The following is a 21,065-nucleotide window of genomic DNA, read 5'->3' as shown; positions in this document are numbered from 1 at the left end:
ACTTCACTTTTCAGGATGTCTGGTCTCTAGGTGAGTGATCATACCATTGTGTATTATCTGGGTCATGTAAGATCTTTTTTGTACAGTTCTTCTGTGTATTCTTGCCACCTCTTCTTAATATCTTCTGCTTCTGTTAGGTCCATACCATTTCTGTCCTTTATTGAGCCCATCTTTGCATGAAATGTTCCCTTGGTATCTTTAATTTTCTTGAAGAGATCTCTAGTCTTTCCCATTCTATTGTTTTCCTCTATTTCTTTGCATTGATCATGAAGGAAGGCTTTCTTATCTCTTCTTGCTATTCTTTGGAACTCTGCATTCAAATGGATATATCTTTCCTTTTCTCCTTTGCTTTTCGCTTCTCTTCTTTTCACAGCTATTTGTAAAGCCCCCTCAGACAGCCATTTTGCCTTTTTGCATTTCTTTTTCTTGGGGATGGTCTTGATCCCTGTCTTCTGGACAATGTCACAAACCTCCATCCATAGTTCATCAGGCACTCTATCAGATCTAATCCCTTGAATCTATTTCTCACTTTCACTGTATAATCATAAGGGATTTGATTTAGGTCATACCTGAATGGTCTAGTGGTTTTCCCTACTTTCTTCAATTTAAGTCTGAATTTGGCAATAAGGAGTTCATGATCTGAGCCACAGTCAGCTCCCGGTCTTGTTTTTGCTGACTGTATAGAGCTTCTCCATCTTTGGCTGCAAAGAATATAATCAATCTGATTTCAGTATTGACCATATGGTGATTTACATGTGTAGAGTCTTCTCTTATATTGTTGGAAGAGGATGTTTGCTATGACCAGTGTGTTCTCTTGGCAAAACTCTGTTAGCCTTTACCTTGCTTCATTCTGTACTCCAAGGTCAAATTTGCCTGTTACTCCAGGTATTTCTTGACTTCCTACTTTTGCATTCAAGTCCCCTATAATGAAAAGGACATCTTTTTGGGGTGTTAGTTCTAGAAGGTCTTGTATGTCTTCATAGAACCGTTCAACTTCAGCTTCTTCATCATTACTGGTCGGGGCATAGACTTAGATTGCCGTGATATTGAATGGTTTGCCTTGGAAATGGACAGAGATCATTCTGTCGTTTTTGAGATGGCATCCAAGTACTGCATTTTGGACTCTTCTGTTGACTATGATGGCTACTCCATTTCTTCTAAGGGATTCTTGCCCACAGCAGTAGATATAACGGTCATCTGAGTTAAATTCACCCATTCCAGTCCATTTTAGTTCACTCATTCCTAAAATGTCAATGTTCACTCTTGCCATCTTCTGTTTGACCACTTCCAATTTGCCTTGATTCATGGACCTAACATTCCAGGTTCCTATGCAATATTGCTCTTTACACCATTGGACTTTACTTCCATCACCAGTCACATCCACAACTGGGTGTTGTTTTTGCTTTGGCCCTGTCTCTTCTTTCTTTTTGGAGTTATTTCTCCAATGATCTCCAGTAGCATATTGAGCACCCACTGACCTGGGGAGTTCATCTTTCAGTGTCCTATCTTTTTGCCTTTTCATACTGTTCATGGGGTTCTCAAGGCAAGAATACTGAAGTGGTTTGCCATTGCCTTCTCCAGTGGACCACGTTTTGTCAGAACTCTCCACCATGACCCGTCCATCTTGGGTGGCCTTACGCAGCATGGCTCATAGTTTCATTGAGTTAGACAAGGCTGTGGTCCATGTGATCAGATTGGTTAGTTTTCTGTGATTGTGGTTTTCATGCTGTCTGCCCTCTGATAGAGAAGGATAAGAGGCTTATGGAAGCTTCCTGATGGTAGAGACTGATTGAGGGAGAAACTGGGTCTTGTTCTGATGGGCGTGGCCATGCTCAGTAAATCTTGAATCCAATTTTCTGTTGATGGATGGAGTTGTGTTCCCTCCCTGCTATTGACCTGGGTCCAAACTATGGTGGACTTCCCTGGTGGCTCAGCCAGTAAAGCATCTGCCTACAATGTGGGAGACCCGGGTTCAATCCCTGGGTTGGGAAGATCCTCTGGAGAAGGAAATGGCAACCCACTCCAGTACTCTTGCCTGGAAAATCCCATGGACGGAGAAGCCTGGTAGGCTACAGTCCATGGGGTCGCAAAGAGTCAGACATGACTGAGAGAGACACTTCACTTCAGTAAACTATGGTGGAGGTAATGAAGATAATGGCGAATAATATTTCCTGATAAATAGAAATTATAAGAATTCCAATTTTAGTACCCATAGATTGATATTCTTTAATAGAGGGTCACATTATGACATTTGTAGGTGGGTCATAGGTACTTTTTGCCTTAATGGCTTCTTCCTCCATTTAAATAAATAAAAATCATATTTCATGACTGTTAATATAAGTGCAAATATAATCCAGGCTTAATTCATTCTTCATATATTCACTATTTTTTTTAAATAAACTAAAATTTAAATATTTTCACAAGTGCCTAAAAGTATCCTGAACCCTACTTAGGCACTACCTTAGAGATAAGTGACCCTGTCATTTTCTTTTTTTTTCAGCAGCTCATCCTCCCCTTCCCCATCCACCCAACCATCTAGAAATGAATGTTAAGAATTTAGAATCTGCCCACACTCTGTCTGTGGAGTGTTTTTCTCTCAGGGCCACTCTTGAGGGTCACTTTTGAGACAGACCACATGTTGTCAATGGAATGTGTACCTCTCTAAATAAATCCACTTCTTACCTATCACTTTGTCTCTCACCAAATTCTTTCTCCATGAGACATAAAGAAGCTGAACTTCAGTAAGTCCTACCACCAGGAACTAAGGCCCCCACCCAGGTGAGGGGTGGAATGATAATGTGGACCCTCCTGACTCCAACCAAGTGAAACTTGGACTCAATCTTTGCTCCAATTCTGTGCTGAATTCTGCTCTACTCAAGCCCCCTCAGAAATACGCATGTATCCATAGTTTAAAATGCCCCCAATTTTGCTAGTTCAGGGAGACACGGCTTTGGGAAAAGATGCCCTGGTGTTCTCCTTACTTGTTGCAACTAATAAATCCTTCCTTCTCCACCCTTTTCCCCACCCGTTAAAAGAATTTTAAAAGTTTTTTGCATTTGAATCCAAAGGCAACCACTGTGCTAAACATGTTCTTCTAACATGCATCCTGCAAATAATGGAATAGTGGCCAAGACTTTGTATATAGCTGTTGTCAAGCAGCAATTAAGAGCCACTTAAAACCCAGTGAGCTCATTACCTCGGCTCCAGCGTCCGCTGCTACCTGGCGTAAGGTGCTCTCTGTGTTCAAGAGGGTGGAACTTTGGGAAGGACCAGAGGGAAAGTATGAAAACCACGAAGACACCAAAAACACCGCAAACCGCACAATTCATAAACCACAATGGTGTGGGGCCCGTCGATTAAGAGCTACTTTAATGGTAAATGCCTACAGGGCTGCTCTCAGTCCTAAGTCCTCTGCAATCTCTCCAGGGCCTGACATGCAGTGAGCACTCAGCAAAGGTGTGCTGGGTGAGTTAACAACTTCCAACCCCACTCAAGCCCCAGGCCACGAAGCCCAGGCCTCAGCAGCGCATTTCTGGTGGCCAAGCACCAACTGATCTTATCTGTGGCTGCTTTCCCATTGCAATGATGAAACTGAGTAATGCAATCGAGTCCACATGCTCTGCAAAACCTAAAATATTTGCTATCTGGCCCTTTACAGAAAAAGTTGGTGCCTCCTGGTCTCATGTTTTACAAATTAAAAAAATGAGGCTCAGAGAGACAAAGTGACTTACCTAGTGTCTCATGGGCAATCGTGGAGCATCAACCAGGTCACCCTATCCCCCTCTCATACACCCACAGCTTTCCTTGGCTCCCTTCAAACTTCCCCCACAGGCTACCCACTTCAGACCAAGGGTAATTCCAGGAAGAGTCTGAATGCCTCGCAAGGGTGCCTGGGATGCTTCCAGGGTCACGCTTCGAGCTAAGGGTCAAGGAGAAGCACTGCTGAGCATCCCAGCTGAGCAGAAGTAATGTTTGCTTTGGGCCTGGTGCGCAGGAGCCCATCCTGGTGCTTAATATGATGCAGGTGATAGTGATGAAGATAAGGCCCATGGTAGCACTTATAAAATCATCCTATGTATTGGTCACAGTAACCCCTAGGACAGATATATTGCATTGAGCCCATGAAATTGCTGACTTTCAACTGCTTTTTTTTTTAACTTTTTTATATATAGCTGACGAACAATGTTGTGATAGTTTCAGGTGAACTGCAAAGGGACTCAGCCGTACATATCCATGTATCCATGCTCCCTCGAACTCCCATCCAGGCTGCCACATAACATTGAGCAGGGTTCCATGTGGTGTATATTAACAGTAGGTCCTTGTTGGTTATCCATTTTAAGTACAGCAGGATGTACATATCCATCCCAAACTCCTTAATTATCCTGTTCCCCATCCTTCCCCCTGGCAACCATAAGTTCACTAAGTCTACTACTCTCTGTTTTGTAAGTTCATTTGTATCATTTCTTTTTAGATTACACATATAAGGAATGCCATACGATATTTCTCCTCTGACTTACTTCTGTCAGTATGACGATCTCTAGGTCATCCATGTTGCTGCAATCGACTGTTTCTGACCCACAAAATCAGAATTTTGTACAACCCAACCTAATGTGATTATCTTGTTTCACCAAAGATCAGAGAGAGCCTCAAAGACATAAGTCACTTGTCCTGGATATGACAACCAAGGACAAGAGTGAGGATCTAATTGCTCGGTCTGACTCCAAAGCCTTGCACTGAATTTCATATTGTTTAACTTCACCGCCCTTGCCCCCCTCCCCCTGCAATTGATGACTCTCACCCACCTTGAGGATAAGGTTCAAATTTCTCCACAAGTCTTTAGGACTTACTCTAGCTCTCTTCTGCATAATAACCACTTTCATCCTGACACTGCCGTCTTCCTCACGCTGCATGTCTAATCTATCCCCAAGCCGTGCTGAGTTTATTTTTAAATGCCTGTCTGTCTGGATACTTCATTGTATTGCCACATCCATCTCTTGTCTGGACCCTTCAGTGGCTTCCTAACTGGGCTCCTGGGACCTCATCACTGAAGCCACTGTGTTGTTCTCTGCAAAATGCAAATATGACCCCTCCCCCACTCTTCAGTGACTCTTCCTGTTGCTCTTAGTATGGAAATATCCCCACACCTGGGTTTTGGGTCTACCCTGTTCATCTCAGGTCCCCTCAACCCCTCTTCCATCTGCTCCCTGAGCCCCTCCTTGCTTCCAGGCTTCCTTCCACAAAGGCCTTTGCGCTAGATGTTCTCTCTGCCTAGAATGTGTTTCCCCTCTGCTCCTTACGTGGCTCCCCACAGGCCTCTCTGGGTCCCTAATACCTAGCATAGCATCTTGGCCAAGGAACACCTAAGGCCACAGTGCTGACGTGAATGTAATGCCTTGTCTTTAGGGCACGAAGCTTGGGACTGACTTTTCTGGTGTCCAAGTGTCCCCCACCCCCAGCGCCCATCACATGCACATACCAAATATCTATCTATAAAACACTTAGGTGTTTCCCTAACTCCTGGGAGTAATTGTCACATGCTTTCTTCAGCCAGGGAAAGTAAACATCCAGAGCTCTCCTGATGTGGACACTGACAGGTAACAAGGAACCAGTGACTCCTGGATGCACAACCAAACATTCATTTGCTTAATGTGTTTGACAGTAAACGTAGCATGTTGACACTTAACACTGAGCATCAGGCATGTGTTCTGATGTTATTACAAGGAATAAATGTTTTCCTATGGCACTTCTCTGTGGCTCATATGGTAAAGAATCTGCCTGTAATGCAGGAAACCCAGGTTCAATCACTGGGTCAGGAAGATCCCCTGGAGAAGGGAACGGCAACCCACTCCAGTATTCTTGCCTGGAGAATCCCATGGACAGAGGAGCCTGGTGGGCTATAGTCCATGGGGTTGCAAAGAGTCAGACACAACTGCACGACTAACACTACCACTAAATGTTTTCCTAAGAAGATGTATGCATTCCTGAAAGCTTATTTACTCAAATAATTTTTTGAGTTTTTGAGGGTTTACTTAAAGATAGTTAAACTTGTTAATATTTCATAACTCTTAAGGCCTCCCAGACCAGCTTATGTAACCTATGCCAGATACAGCTGGTTCACTGTAAAATCATCCAAGTGCTAGTTAGGTTCAGAGCCCCAAGCTTCTCCAACTGTCCCCCACAGTCTCTGCCCATCCTCTCACCAAGTGGGGTTGACTCTCCCACATGGGGTTGATCCCATGCTCTCCCGGCCAGGGAGCTCAGGCCCTCCTGCTGTCCTTCCTGAACTGCTGCAGCATCCCTCCTTCCTCCCTCCCTGCCTCCCTCCCTCTCTCTGTTCTATCTTACAGGTGCTGCCAAGCAGCTCTGATGAGTCATGATCCAACCCTGCAACGTCAATGCGCTCCCTGCTTATTGGATACACCTGCACTCCCCGGCATGGGATTGACACCCACAGCACATGACCCTGGATTCCCCTCCCAGACTTCACGCCGCTGTGCCCCATCTCTGAAATACCTTATCAAATTCTCTCCTCTTGCTCCAATTCTTTTCACATGTCCCTTCCCTTTCTGTCTTATGTCATACCTACCTGTGTAACAATACCTGTCTTACCTTCCTATTACTGTGAAAGTACTTTAAGAGTTTATCTTTTAATCCTTTTTTTCCTCAGTCTGTTCCTCTACTTTTTAACATAAGGCTTCCTCACAATGACCAGGGTCGTCCTTCTCCTTTCATCATTCATTACCTGCTGGGGCAAAAAGTAGTTCTCAGGAGAGGAGCAAAAAACTCTTAGATAATACAGTGATCTGTGGCCCTCCAGAGGCACAGTATGTCCATGTTATTAAAATTTCTCAGTGAAGTGGTTATAGGAAAGATGTATAAAAAGGTCCTTTGACAATAGATCAGGGAGGATAAAGAGAAAAAGGTTGAGAAATACGGTTCCATTCTAGTCAGAAGGAACTCTGAGGATGTGATGAGATTTAAATGAAATTGCTATTTATAAAATGCCTAGAACAGCGTGGGGCACATAATGTATAGAAACCCAACATGTGTTCCTGATAATTGCCAGTTTATTGTGCACGTGGGCTTCCCTGGTGCCTCAGACAGTAAAGAATCTGCCTGCAATGCAGGAGACCCCAGTTTGATCCCTGGATTGGGAAGATATCCTGGAGAAGGGAATGTCAACCCACTCCAGTATTCTTGCCGGGAAAATTCCGTGGACAGAGGAGCCTGGTAGGCTACAGGGTCACAAACAGACACGACTGACTCACACACACACGTTGTGCACATAATATATCTAGGCACCATGCTAAGATTTTTACACACATTATCTCATTGAATCTTGCACTCACTCCATGAAGAAAGTAGCAGTATTATTACAGACAAGGAAACTGTGGCCCAGAACTTAGTTTAATTGCTTAATGCCAAACTCCTAATAACTGACAATGGCAGGATTTAAATCTGTTTGACTACAAAACCTGACCTTCAGATGCAGTTGGGCATTGACACCTCTGCTCACAATGGGACGAGGCCACCTACTAGTAGGGGCAGAAAAAGAAGAGATAGATGGAATCAATCAGATATACAGCACTGACTGCCTCTGGACTGATGGTTGGTGTCCTTGTGTGCAGGGCCATGATGATGACCGCCTGCGATCTCTCAGCCATCACCAAGCCTTGGGAGGTGCAGAGCAAGGTACGTACTCCTCCTGTCCTCCTGTCCTGAGAGGAGGAGCATCCCAGTCCTGGTGACAGCAGCTAATGCAGCTTGGATTCTCTAGCTGCTGAGGCAGCCCACTGCTCCATCATCCTCTGGCAAGATGTGGCAATCTCTTGTGATGACGTATAGTGGGGTGGTAGGGCAGGATTGGGGTGTTTTTGCTGAGCTGGAAGCCCAAGAGGGATGGGAGCAGGGTGGGAGGACCGGGGCTGAGACCTGACTCCATGGAGGGCGTCTGCCTGTTGCAGGTGGCTCTGCTGGTTGCTGCTGAATTCTGGGAACAAGGTGACCTGGAGCGCACGGTGCTGCAACAGAATCCCATTGTGAGTAGAGAAGGGACCTCAGCCTGCTACTGGGCGTGTGATCTTGTTCTGGTGGAGAGCAGTGACCTGGCCATGATGGAGAGATGTGCCCCTTCATCCTTGACACACAGATGTGTGACCTTACCACAGAGATGAGCTTCCCCTAACGCAGTGGTTCTCAAAGTGTGTTCCCTGGAGACCACCATCAGCCTTGTTACCTGGGTACACATTAGAGATGCAAATCCACAGACCACTCCACCCCCTCACCCCCCGTGCACACCCTGGACCTACCTGCACAGAAACTCTGGGGGTGGGTCCAGCAACATGCTCCCTACTAAAGTTTGGAGACCCTCCTCTAAGGTGTATCCTTGGCTCAGTCAGCTCAGTAGAGATGGCCAAAACTTAGATTTCCCTTTCAGTTCCGACAGTCTAGGAGTCTACCTCCCATGGCTCTGTGCTAACAGCACAGACCATGCAAGGGGAAGACCTGTCCAGCTGTGAATCTATCTATATTGAAAGTAAACTTGGCTGGAATGGTCCGCTGGCTCCCCACCAGACTCAGGGAGACCAGTGAAAGGGTTTTTGTTTTGGAAGAATGTTTCACTTCATAGGTAGGATGGGTTCCCTGCTGCATCAGCCCAAGAGGGGCCCAGTGCAATTAACTCTCTCTCCCCCTGACAGCCCATGATGGACAGAAACAAGGCGGATGAACTCCCTAAGCTTCAGGTCGGCTTCATCGACTTTGTTTGCACCTTTGTCTACAAGGTAGGTCCTTCGCTTTCTCAGGCCCAACAAAATGTCTCTGATGAGCCTGCTGCTGCTGCTGCTAAGTCGCTTCAGTCGTGTCCAACTCTGTGCGACCCCATAGACGGAAGCCCACCAGGCTCCCCCGTCCCTGGGACTCTCCAGGCAAGAACACTGGAGTGGGTTGCCATTTCCTTCTCCAGTGCATGGAAGTGGAAAGTGAAAGTGAAGTCGCTCAATCGTGTCCGACTCTTAGCGACCCCATGGACTGCAGCCTACCAGGCTCTGCCGTCCATGGGATTTCCAAGGCAAAAGTACTGGAGTGGGGTGCCATTGGGATTCCCAAATGATATCAGGAATAAAAAACCCTGGCAAGTGACCTGTGAGTACTACTTTACAAAATGCATCTCACCTCCAGTGGTGTTTCGTTGTCAGGACAGCCCCATAAAAGCTTCCGTGACTTTTCACCCAGGCCAGAGCCTGCAGCTTCACACATCCTAAGTGAAAGCTGCTCAGTTGTGTCCAACCCTTTGTGACCCCATGGACTCTACAGTCCATGGAATTCTCCAGGCCAGAATACTCGAGTGGGTAGCCTTTCCCTTCTCCAGGGAATCTTACCAACCCAGGGATCTAACCTAGGTCTCCCACATTGCAGGTGGATTCTTTACCAGATGAGCCACAAGGGAAACCCAAGAATACTGGAGTGGGTAGTCTATCCCTTCTCCAGTGAATCTTCCTGACCCAGGAATTGAACCTGGGTCTCCTGCATTGCAGGTGGATTCTTTACCAACTGAGCTATCAAGGAAGCCCAGAGTTGTTCAGTAAATTGTTGTGGGTCAAATGATGTATCATCTTTTCAGGCAGAGACATGGGGAGCATAGCAGATACATGTCCAGCTAACTTCCCCAGCTGGTGGGAATATGACAGGTCACAGTTACTCAATTGTCGAAAGATACTCTGAATTTTCTCTTTGAGCTCTGGCTCAACGTTAAAGTCTCCCTCTTGAGAAACCTGCCATGCCCCTATCCATATTATCTGTGCCACCATCCACCTCCCATTGGTTATTTTTATTTTGGCTATGTTACACGAGGAGACAGATGTCAGAGAGGAGAAATGACAGGGCCAGGACACAGCATCAGAGGGGGAGCCTGACCCTGTATTTGAGGGCTCTTTCTGCTGCGTGAGGGCTTTCCTGATAAACTCATTGGTAAAGAATCCACCTGCAATGCAGGAGACCCTGGTTCAATTCCTGGGTCAGGAAGATCCACTGGAGAAGGGATAGGCTACCACTCCAGTGTTCTTGGGCTTCCCTTGTGGCTCAGCTGGTAGAGAATCCACCTGCAATGCTGGAGACCTGGGTCTGATCTCTGGGTTGGAAAGATCCCCTGGAGAAGGGAAAGGCTACCCATTCAAGTATTCTGGCCTGGAGAATTCCATGGACTGCATAGTCCATGTGGTCACAAAGAGTCAGACACGACTAAGCGACTTTCACTTGAGCTGCAGCCCTTCTGCCCGCAGAGGGCGCACGAGTGCATCTCTGATATAACGCAGACTAACCAGGATCCTCCAAGCAGCAGGCCGGGGTAGCTGATGCTCTCTGTGATCATCAGTAATATACAAAACAGTGGGGACTGGGCTAAGAGCCTTACGTGCATTATCACAGCAACTCCATGAGGTACTGTTCCAATTTCATGGGGACCTGCCCAAGGTCACACAGCTGGTGGCAAAATTGATCTGAGCACAGCTAGCTCTGGCTGAACTCTGAAGTGGACCCTGGATGTGCCATTCTCACCTTATGCAAATCTCTGCCAATCTGCATCTCCATTTCTTCACCCAAAAATCTAGGAGTGATGAGTCTCATTGTCCCACCTGGCAGGAGTTTCCTGAGGACCAAAGGAGACACAGAGCATCATAAACTGTCACGCGCTGTGCTTAAAGGCATTATTTTTATTCTAGGGCTAAGAGACCTTTAGAATCCTTGTCGCATCTTTGTGCCCAGACCTTGTATTGGGCCAAGGTCACCCCAGTGAATGAGCAGAGATGTGCCTGCCTCCCCAGTGCACAGCTCCGGAGGCAGACTAGCAGAGGGAGTCACTACAGTGAAATGTGATGTGGGAATGTAAGGTTTGGGGAGCTGCTAATAGAGGACTCGACTTACCTTGGGGATCAGAAGAGGCTTCCGAGGGGAAGTGATGTCTGAGTAGAGCCCTCAAGGGAAAAGAGGGGGAAGTTAGAGAGTTCCAGCAAAGCAACGAGCTGGTGTGAGGCCCAGACAGAGATCTGGAATGTCCGGAGGGTTCCAGTTGGTGACGAGGAAGACCACTGGGTCTGGGAGCCTTGTGGAGTTTGTGTTCCATCCTGAAAGCCAGGTGGTGCCACAGGAGGGTGTACGCAAGTGAGGTATGGGACCTTGTGACTGAGGGCCCTACAGTATCGTCTCCAACAGCACTGGTTGATGGAAGCGGCCGCCCCCTGGGGACGCTCACTCCAGTGAGGGCATGACACACTGCGCCCTGCCCGGAGACCGGATCCCAGGGCTCTGTGCCTGTGCCAGAGGCTCTGTCTCTTGCAGGAATTCTCCCGTTTCCACGAGGAGATCACTCCCATGCTGGATGGGATTACCAACAACCGCAAGGAGTGGAAAGCGCTTGCTGATGAGTATGAGACCAAGATGAAGGGGCTGGAGGAGGAGAAGCAGAAACAGCAGGCAGCCAACCAAGGTTTGTGGAAGGGGGAGGATGGGGGGGTCCCAACCCCACACACACTGGGTGCTCACGACCACAGAGCCTTACACACGTAGGCCCATTCAGGCCACTCCACAACCCAATTGCCCCCATTCTACATATGAGAGCACAGAGGCACGCAGAGGTGAAGTGTCGTGGTCAAATCACACCGTTAGCAGTGGCACAGCCTGGTTCCCAAGATTGAGGGTCCCAGCAAAGGAGCCTCCCCTCTATTCTTCCCCAACTGCCCCTGACCAGAGTAGGACAAAGTCCAATAAGAAAGGGGTGGATGTAGGACCTCCAAAAGCCCTTGAGTTTGCAACTCCTGGTCCAAACAAGGTCAGAGGGAAAGCCCGCTGCAGCCTCCTCTCACCTGGTGTGTTGTCTTTCCTGTCTGATCACAGCAGCCGCAGGAAGTCAACACGGCGGAAAGCAACCTGGGAGCGGGCCTGCATCCAAGTCTTGCTGCATCCAATAGCAGAGCGAGGACCCAGGGCCCAGGCCGGCCCCACCCTTCACCGACGAGAGCACCCAGGCCGGTGGGAAACCACACGCCACCTACTCGAGAAGTCAGAGTTGTGGGGTTTGAAAACTGAAAGAGAATTTAGTTTACATCTTTCCTAGTGGCTTTCAAGCCTCTTTTTTCAGCTGTGAGAACTTTTTATTGAATGACAACCAACATTTTAGCTTTCACAGACTCAAACATTAGTGCCAGACTCACCTGCTTACCTAGAATCTTTTGTGTTCTTATACTTTCATTTTATAGTACACAAATATGCAATCATTCACAAAAGTAGAGAATTACACAATGAATTGACTCCTACCCATCATGCAGATTCTAACATCAGGATTTTTGCTGCATTTGCTTCATCTGTCCTTTTAGAGTTTTCTTTTTTTCTTAGCTGAAATATTTAAAAACAAATTCCAGGCATATCATTGACTCCTCCATTACGCATCTTTAAAGATGAATGGGTGTTTTCAAACATAATCACATCATGACCGCATGCCACACATGAACCCCTAATACCCAGTTGTGGTGGATACTGCGATGAGCTGCCCAGACCCTTTACTGAAGACCGTGGTCTCAGCAGTGATGAGCGCTGTCAATAGACAGCCCTCAGTCTCAGTCCCTTCGGGATTACCTCATCCTCAGGGAGAGTTTGCCTGAGGGTGGTGGCCTGCAGCCTATGACAGATCCATGCCAGGTAAGGCCTGGCCATCTTGGCTCAACCCAGGACAAGTTCGCAGCAATAACACACACATCCAAGGTGAAAGGTCCTGGAAGATGCCACTCTTCACTGCTCTCATTGGGAGTAAGTAAGCACAGGAAAATGTTTCAAGTTCACCCAAATATGGTACACAATTCAAGTCTCTTTTCCATATTCTCTGTTCAGAGACTATTTCAGAGTTGTCAACTGGCAAGTGTCTTTGCCTGAAACCATAATGTCAAAATATCTCTTTTAGCACATATATGTAGTGTGTTTGTGTGGAAAAGCAGATATACCAAAACAAGGGAGTCCTCGTTCAGAAGGTGGTATAGCTTTGTAAGTCATACTGGCAAAAAGTTGGTAATGGAACAATGTTATGGGACGCAAGTCTGAATGGTTCCTTGTGATCCATGAAAAGTATTTTGGAGAGGCACCCTAGGCTGAGGTCTTCTCTCAAGAGATGACCCTGAAACTAGAAGCCTTTTCCTCCTTAGTAGCCAGAGCAACACTCAACAAGCACACAGGACTCAATAAAGAAAGACACACCTGGGCAGAGCTGTGGGTGGTATTTTCTTTTTAATCTCCATAGTGTATTTGTTAAGTTTATTTATAAGCAGATCACTTCACTATTTACAGTACATGAGCATAGAGATTCTACAGTTTTTGTGATGTAAACAATAACTCCACAGTGGAGTTTGAGAAAAGAAGCCAGTTCTGAAGTATTTACAGACATTAAAATAGAACTTTATACTCACAGAATAATAATACATAGAGCAATTTGGTTAAATTATCTATGAAACTATAGAATCTGACAATGTACAAATACAGGAAAACATTTTCTCATTTAGAAGGTAAAACAGATAAATCACACCAGAAATAAAATAGGGACGATGACAACCACAATAATTAAAAGCAAAGAAGTTTTCTTCCTTGCCTCTCACGGATAAAGTATTTATATAAATAAGGACACAACCCAACAAAATGGAAAAAATATATAAAAAATCCTCTACCAATTAAAAAAAATAGCAAAACTAAAAACTCGATTCTCAATCATTAGCAGTGTCCTTTAAAAAATTAAAATTTAGCTTTCTATTATAAATAACAAAGCAGATGTGTCCCTCTGTGTAGGTGAAATTCTTGCACCTTTCTCAAGAAATGCATCAATGTAATTCCACACACACACACACACACACACACAAACATAGGTGTGCACACGTGCAGACACACACACACACACACAGCCTTGCACTCACGCACCCCAGGCTGTAGTTACCTTGTTGAGCTTCCTAATAAATAATGCCCCCTACGGTAGTACCCCTGGGGATACCCAAACCTCACAAGGTGAGCCATTCCCTGGTTTGACCCTGTTACAGAGCCGGGGAAAGCCCTGGCTTTCTATTGCTCAGAATTCTCTAGGCTGCATGATCACACCAAGAGAAAAGGATTTGAGTCCAAGATTTGGAAATGCTGGAAGGGACCATAGGGACCACCTTGCCCAGTCAATTAAGGCTAGCTACAGACATCATCTCTTTAGAAACCTGGGGTGGGTGGGGGGAGGAATCTTGGGTTGGTTTCAACATTAGCAGCCACCTCTGGAAGAAGCAGATGCTCCAAGCCAATGCTAATGCTAGTATCGCAGCACACGGAGGTGAAGGGGGTGGGTGGGTGTGAATTTCCGGAGCAGAATGCCCCAAGTCAGACTTCTGGATGGTCATCTTCCACTGAAACCATTTGGAAATCCAAGTGGTCCACTTCCCTGGTCCACTGACCACCCTGATCACACACCCCTTGAGATTTCCAACCTCTTTCTGTTGGAATCAGAACATTCCTCAAGAAACAAAGTTGGGAGTAGTTTATGACTTTTTATTCCTAACACAAAAACATTTGACAAGATTTTTAAATACAAAATACAAAACAAGCAAACAAAAGCTGTTTGGCTATTCGGTAGACCATATCAAAGGCCACGGCCAGGCCCCCCACAAAATCCTCACGCACAACCTCTCTGCTTGTCCTGAGGGTCCAGTGGGGGCCACCTAGCAGAGGTTCACTTAACAAGGTCAGCAGCTGGGCTGCCAGTATTGCAGTTACAGTAAACCCCTCCTTGGCACTTGGGCCAGGTCCACTCATGTTTCCGCTGCCCTCAGGAGAGCTAGTGTATTTTTCAGTCTGAGTGGTTGCTTCTGGGGCTTCTGACTGGTGTTACACTGGGCTCTAAACACACAGACAGTTCGCTCATGTCCTTGCATTTCATTCCCAACATTGGTGTTGGACTGCAAAGTGGTCGAAAGGCTTTATTTGCCTTCTATCTGGGTAGCTGGTGGATACAGTCTTCGGCCACTAGATGGCGACTAGACATTGATAAGGCAAAGTGCTGAGGTGGAAGCTGACCAATCCCTTCAAAAGTCACCCATGAGCGAGGCTGGCAAAGTGGAGATCTGGAGGATCCTTTGACAAAACATACAGCACAGAGGGGGTCCTGGCTATAAAACACCTTTTGGAGGCATTATTGAACAGCCCTGGGACTGACCACCTATAAAACCCTATTCTCCGAGCCCCCAGTTTGGGCAGTTGGATTTCTGTGCTGCTTCTGAATGTGCAAGGCATTCTGATGAAACGGAGTTTTCTGCAAATCTGCCCCACAAAATCTCAGAGCCTCAGCTACCACTGCTACACCCTTAAAGAAACAAAAAACCAAAGCTGCCCTAAACATATGCAGTGTGATCCGTGCCTCCTGTTGCCCCGTATGTTTTACAATCATTTGAAACAAATGTGTGAAAAGTACCTAAGTTAAGCTGTTTTGCAAAAACAAGTGTATTGCTAGTATTGCCTGACAGCAAGAGAGAAACAGCCAAGAGGTCACAACATTCAGATTGAAAGCTGTTTGGTGGGGACGATGACAAAGCTAATATGAGATCTGACATCACCACCCAGCCAAACTGGGGTTTAACTTCTCACCATCCCCACCAGAAACTATGGCTTAGATCTGTCCTGGGGAGCTGGCCTCCTCATATAAGGTAACTCGGCCAGGACCATGTGGATTTGAATTCCCTGCTAGTTGGTAACCTTGCAGAGAACTCTCACCCTGAACATGAGCTGGGCACAGCCAGAGAATGGAATTGGTTTCATGAGTTAATGATGGCTTCCCGGTGCTCCAGGATGGGAATCTTAGCCCATCAGAGGTGAAAGGGACTTTAGTGCTCAGCCCATCCAATACTCATTCCCATCTGTAAATGAGGAAACAGAGGCCCAAGATCACATAGCAAGTAAGAAACATTGGGTTTCTCACTTTTAGATGGCTTATAGGTAAGTGACTTGCTCTGCAAACCCATTTCAATTGGCTGCACTGTCTTCATTTTTTTTTTTTTTTTACAAAAATAGGTACCAGATCAAAAAGCATTGCTCCATTTTTACGACTGGCCCTAGGATGGGCTCTCCCTCAGCTGATGTCTATGAAGGCATCTCCGCCTTCCTCCCTCACCAGCCCCTTTCCTGGCCCCCTGTCCCAATGCCTAGGAGACGACCTCACATCGCCCAGGGAGATCCATGTTTGCCAGTGTAGAAACATGGAGCCAGGCTTAGTGTCATGGGTTTCTCAAAGTACTTTTATTGGTTTAATGCAAAGTCAGCCTCTGCCTGCTTCCTGGGCATTCTACAGCCGGCTCCCAGGGGCCCTCCGCTCTATGTCTGTTTTGAGCCAAGGGCATCTCTATGCACAAAGGTTTCCCAGCTCCCGAGCTCTCCCTCCATTTACCCTGTACCCCTGGACTCAGCAGACAGTTCTGGAGCCTATCTATGTGTGCAAACGTCTCAGGGACGTGGGGCCCAGATTAAACATATTGCACATAAGCACTAACCGGTTTCCTTCTGCCCCAATGGGAAGGATCCCTCTTCTTTGGCCATTGAAACCATTAGGTTCACTTTATTTGCTACTATACATTCAACTTCTTTCCTTGGTCATGTCTGAGGACAATTGCTAAATCACAAACGGTAAGAAAAGACTGCAGTTTCGACATGAGTGAGTCAGATCAACAAATCCTTTGGAGTTGATTCTGCTTCACAGCTGGGACATCCCATCACTCTAGCTGGGGGCTCGGCTGTCATTGCAACTGAACCCAAGGCCTGGGATTGGGTTTCAAGCTGTCCATGCAGAAGGGCTGCACTGTCATGCTGTCCCTGTCCCCTCAGCGTGCATACTGCATACGCCTAGAAGAAATCGCTCTCCAAACATCAATACAGGCTTTAGGCGAGACAGATTTCTTATTGCATCTCTTCCCACATAAGGACCTGAGTACTGAGTCTTTGCAGTTCAGAGCATCCCCCACCCCTTCCTCTTCCCACCCTGGAGCTCCCAAAGCCCCGCCTCTCTCCTGAGCACATTCCACACACAGGGCTATGAGAGCTCACAGCAGCTGCAGACACCTGGCTGGTGCTTTGTATTGATACCTCAAAGCAGTGTTCTGACTGGGGGTCAAGGTGTGATGGGGAGAAGAGGGTCAGGGCCTTAGCTGCACTCCATCCACTCATATTCTTTACCTCTTTGATGCATTTTCCTTCATTAACCAGAGCCCCCGAGAGCGAGGATTCTGATTCAGCCTTGTACCGACTGAGGAAGGAGATGGAAGAATTCCACTTAGCATTTAGATGGAACATATTTGGAAAACACCAGCACGGCACAGAGATAGACAGTACAACCTGCCTTGTGTGGGCGGCTACCAACACAGTCTACTGTAAGCTTGCATGGCAATCACACGTGAACATGACGGAGAGCAGATACTAGGACACAGCTACAGTGAGATGGTTGCCAGTGGCAGCTGCTCCCTCTGGGGGACTCCTTAATTTGGTAGGAAAGAGACCAAGGTTGACTGGTTTTCCTGGAGAGACCTTGGAATCTCCTTGGTAAATAATACACAGCACCGAATGAGTCTTCGGATGGAGGTTGTCTGCAGGGTTGGTCACCTTTAGAACTTGTATCCTTTTACATATGGGATGGTGAGAAGAAACTGCTTGATGCCCTCGGCAGACACCCTCTCCCATCCGCAGGCCCCAGCCCCAACCTTAAGCATATCATGTCCCAGGACTAAACTCAAATCTCTGCTCAAGGGCCAGCGTCTGACCACCTTCAAGTGCCTTGTATTAATCTGAAGTGAAAGGGTGGCTTCCGCTGACCCAGTAGAGGGAAGACACTTGTCTTTCACTAAAAATCTGCATTTTTTCACCCTAAGGTACCACCTGCCCATGGCAGAACCCCTGGTCTAGTGCAATCAGGGAAGAAGCAAACAGGAGAGGCTTAGAGATCTTCTAGTCCAACCCCTCCTAGCACAGAGACTTAGGGAGAGGAAGGGACTCTGACTTATTTAAGTCACAGAGTTAATTCTTGGCAAAGCCAGTACTCAACGCAGCTCTCTCCACTCTGAATGTATAGTTCCTTTCTATTTTTTCCACAGGATGAAATTTCAGTTTACTTGTTAGTGCAAATCAGGAGTTAGGGGAGGCATCAGGTGGATTTAAATTCTATTCCATTCCATTCCATCCCATCCCATAACAATTTACTGTGTGCCTACTGTGTGCTAGGCAGTGAACAGCTATAAAGGGAATTTATAATGTTCAGACTCGTGCCATGGAAAGTCTCCTTTCTGGTCTATCCTTATAAACCCTGCCTTCTCCAAACATATTCCTGTCCACTATTCCCCTTGGCCCCCACCTCCAAGCGGGATTGTGTCAGAGTAGTACTGGGAGTCCTGTGCCAAGGAATGGCTTAAGGGCAATTTTCTCTCATAGATCAGGACACGACAGAGAGGGATGGGCCAGCATGAAACCGGGCCACCACGGGGTTCTGTATGACAGAAAACTTTCAAAGATTACACCAGGATGTCAGATAGGTTAAACTCTGATCAACTAGTCATGACTGCTCAGAGCACTGTGATGAGGATTGTTGAGCATGACCAAGTTCAAAGAACATGAGTGCAGTGCTCAACTAGTTATGTCTGCAACTGGCCAAGGATGTGGGAATAGTGGCCCATGTGCCATGTACTTGCTAGATACCACCTTAGAAGCCACAGCTATCAGAGCTGGCAGGGACCTTAGAGATCAGCCTGCCTAATTCTCCTCCTTGGTCCATTTCACATAAAAGAAAACTGGGGTCCAGAGAGGTGAAGTGACCTGATACACAGGAACTCAGATTCCCTGCTTCTTCCAGTGCCAGTCTCCTCCAACCTTCTCTGTGGGCTTGAAGTATGCTCACCTCTCAGGAGAGGTTTATTGGCCCAGTTAAACTACTGAGGTATTTTATAATCTTAAGAACATAAATAGAAAACCCAAAGCCCATAACTACCAATTGCCAAAGAACAAGGCTTGGCATTAGTAATAGATTATATCACTTTGTTTAGTTAAATGAGCCAAGTCAAACTTTTTTAAGCAGCAGGATCTTTTTTCTTTCAAATACAAAAACTCCCCAAGGAACTCTGATGTGTGAAAAAGACCAAGTTGGAGCCACTCTGTCTGAAGCTGAAGCAGTGCGCTCTTACCCTGCCTAGCCACGCTCCCCCTCACAAATGGCCCCCAAGGCACCTCCTGAACATCCAAGGTGGACATGGCTTTGATACCCCTCAAGAACACAAAGTTTAAAATAAAACCCAATGAGAATGTTTTCTAAGTTGGAAAGGAGATTGGAGATTGTCTTCTCTATCCCCATGCCTCACATCCCCTCCTGCTCCCTATTACCCCTGCTGCCCAAACAACTTCACAGGTGAAGAAAAGGGAAGTCAAGCTGAAGGAGGATGAGGTGGTAGCTGGCCCCAAAAGGGTGACTGCTCCCAGATCACCTCTCTGTATCACTCCAGGTGTGTCCCTGAAGCTCTGATGGCGTGTCCACAGGTGTAAGCACACCTCAGGACCCCTTGGATCAAGACTAGTGCCAAAGCCTGAACTTGCCCGATATTGATGAGGGAGCTGCCAACTTGCCCCCCAAAATGAGCCCGGAGGCGCCTAGACTGTTGTACTTTTCAGTTGAACCCACTTCTACCAGTCCTTGCAACTTTGCCTCTTTACCCTAGCTAAGGCAGGAGGAGGGGCCTGGGCTGGGCCACTATAGTCTCACAGGTCGTGAAATCCTGGGCAAGTCATTTTGCCTCCTAGGGCACTGCTGGCCTCACCTGGAAAACAGGAATAATGCAGCTCACCCCACCTTCTTTCCAAGGTCTGAGGGGATCTGCGCACTCATATCCAGGCACAAACTCTAAGTGTGAGCTGGGCACCGACTGTAAACGAACCCCAGCTTGCTCAATGAGAGACAAGGCAGCGCTTGGCAGAACAGGCCCAGAAACAGGCCCTCTCTCCATCGCTCCTGATGGTGGCTGCATGCCACTCCTCCCTGGTAACCAGGCTTCCGGCCGCCAGCACTTCTGGGGCATTCTGGTAAAGGGAGCAGTGCAGGTCAGTGGCAAACACCTCATGACAGTGCATAGTTAACAAAATCAAGGAAGCAATACAATAATCCCAGGCACAGGACATCTGAGCCATAAATACATTATTTTAAGGATATACTTTTTTTCTTCAATTAGAAGTGAGTTTATAATCCTGATTCTATTCACGAGTAACAATTTCATCATCACACACTACAGACGAGAAATGGTATGGTGAACACAGCTGCACGTCTACGAGGGGACGTCGGTCGGGGAGGAAGGGGAGGTGGGTGCCAGACCAAGCATCTGGCGCACACCCAGGACAACCGTCGGAAGCGAGGACACTAATGTGGCAATGGAACATCAACACCATGGAAACTCACAGACAGAAGCAGCTTTGTTCAATGTAAACATTGATTTTTTTTTTAAAAGGACAGCAGTTCCGAGTCTCTCTCTCTCTCTCACGCGCTCGCTCTCTCTCCTTCTCATATACTTAATTTCTTTGAAAACGTAAACATTTTGGAAGGGCCTTGTCTGAGGTATTGAGGTATTCCTCGAAGGTTAAGGCTGTTATCAGTGCAGGCTCTGCTGGGCCTCCTTCAGTAAGCTGTCAAAATCCATGGCTTCGTACTTGGTTTTCACTGATGCAGGCAGGGCCTCTTCTGAATTAGAATCTGGGCGAGGGTGGAGGAGTCAGTGAGAGGGGAAGGCAGTGAGCGATTCAGAAAGCCTGCCAATCAGAACATCTGCCACCAGGGTCAGCCCCACGGAGCGGAGGTGGCCTGAGGTTCCAGAGAGCAGTGGGCAGTGGCTCTGCGCTCCTCCGGGCCACCTCTGCCATGTGGGTGGTGTCCTGGGGGCTCGGCTGCCCTGGTTGCAGGCTGGGGATGCCTGAACCAGAGCCCTCCCCCCAGGGCTCCTTTCCTGCTCCAACAGCCTCTAATTTTACTTCCCCTAATGGTTTCTTGCCCT

At 47.1% G+C, this 21,065-nt stretch overlaps 2 protein-coding genes and 1 long non-coding RNA gene across 4 annotated transcripts in view; 1 reads left to right on the top strand and 2 right to left on the bottom strand.

Annotated features, from left to right (window-relative positions):
- The window catches only part of PDE6A (phosphodiesterase 6A, cGMP-specific, rod, alpha), a 126,417-nt gene extending 113,255 nt beyond the window's left edge, over window positions 1-13,162 (top strand). The window contains exons 18-22 of the mRNA XM_010850549.1: window positions 7,629-7,692; window positions 7,965-8,039; window positions 8,700-8,783; window positions 11,335-11,482; window positions 11,890-13,162. Of these exons, the coding sequence (XP_010848851.1) occupies window positions 7,629-7,692; window positions 7,965-8,039; window positions 8,700-8,783; window positions 11,335-11,482; window positions 11,890-11,963 (445 nt within the window). The 3' untranslated portion in view covers window positions 11,964-13,162. The remainder of the gene's footprint in view (window positions 1-7,628; window positions 7,693-7,964; window positions 8,040-8,699; window positions 8,784-11,334; window positions 11,483-11,889) is intronic.
- Window positions 7,699-11,941, bottom strand: LOC104996306. The gene is made up of 3 exons (XR_826175.1): window positions 11,859-11,941; window positions 10,555-10,645; window positions 7,699-8,021 (listed from the first exon to the last, which is right to left on the bottom strand). It is a non-coding gene; the product is annotated as an uncharacterized LOC104996306 (long non-coding RNA).
- An 88-nt stretch (window positions 13,163-13,250) lies between the features above and the next one.
- PPARGC1B (peroxisome proliferator-activated receptor gamma, coactivator 1 beta) overlaps window positions 13,251-21,065 on the bottom strand; it is a 120,392-nt gene continuing 112,577 nt past the window's right edge. For both annotated transcript variants that reach the window (XM_010850550.1, XM_010850551.1), the window contains one exon: window positions 13,251-20,767. In XM_010850550.1, the coding sequence (XP_010848852.1) occupies window positions 20,667-20,767 (101 nt within the window). In that variant the 3' untranslated portion in view covers window positions 13,251-20,666. The remainder of the gene's footprint in view (window positions 20,768-21,065) is intronic.

This window comes from Bison bison, unplaced genomic scaffold (genome assembly GCF_000754665.1).
Source record: "Bison bison bison isolate TAMUID 2011002044 unplaced genomic scaffold, Bison_UMD1.0 scf7180017864291, whole genome shotgun sequence".
NCBI classification, from domain to species: Eukaryota; Metazoa; Chordata; class Mammalia; order Artiodactyla; family Bovidae; genus Bison; species Bison bison.
Note: the sequence above shows the minus strand (reverse complement) of the source record. Positions and strands in the feature narration are given on the sequence as shown.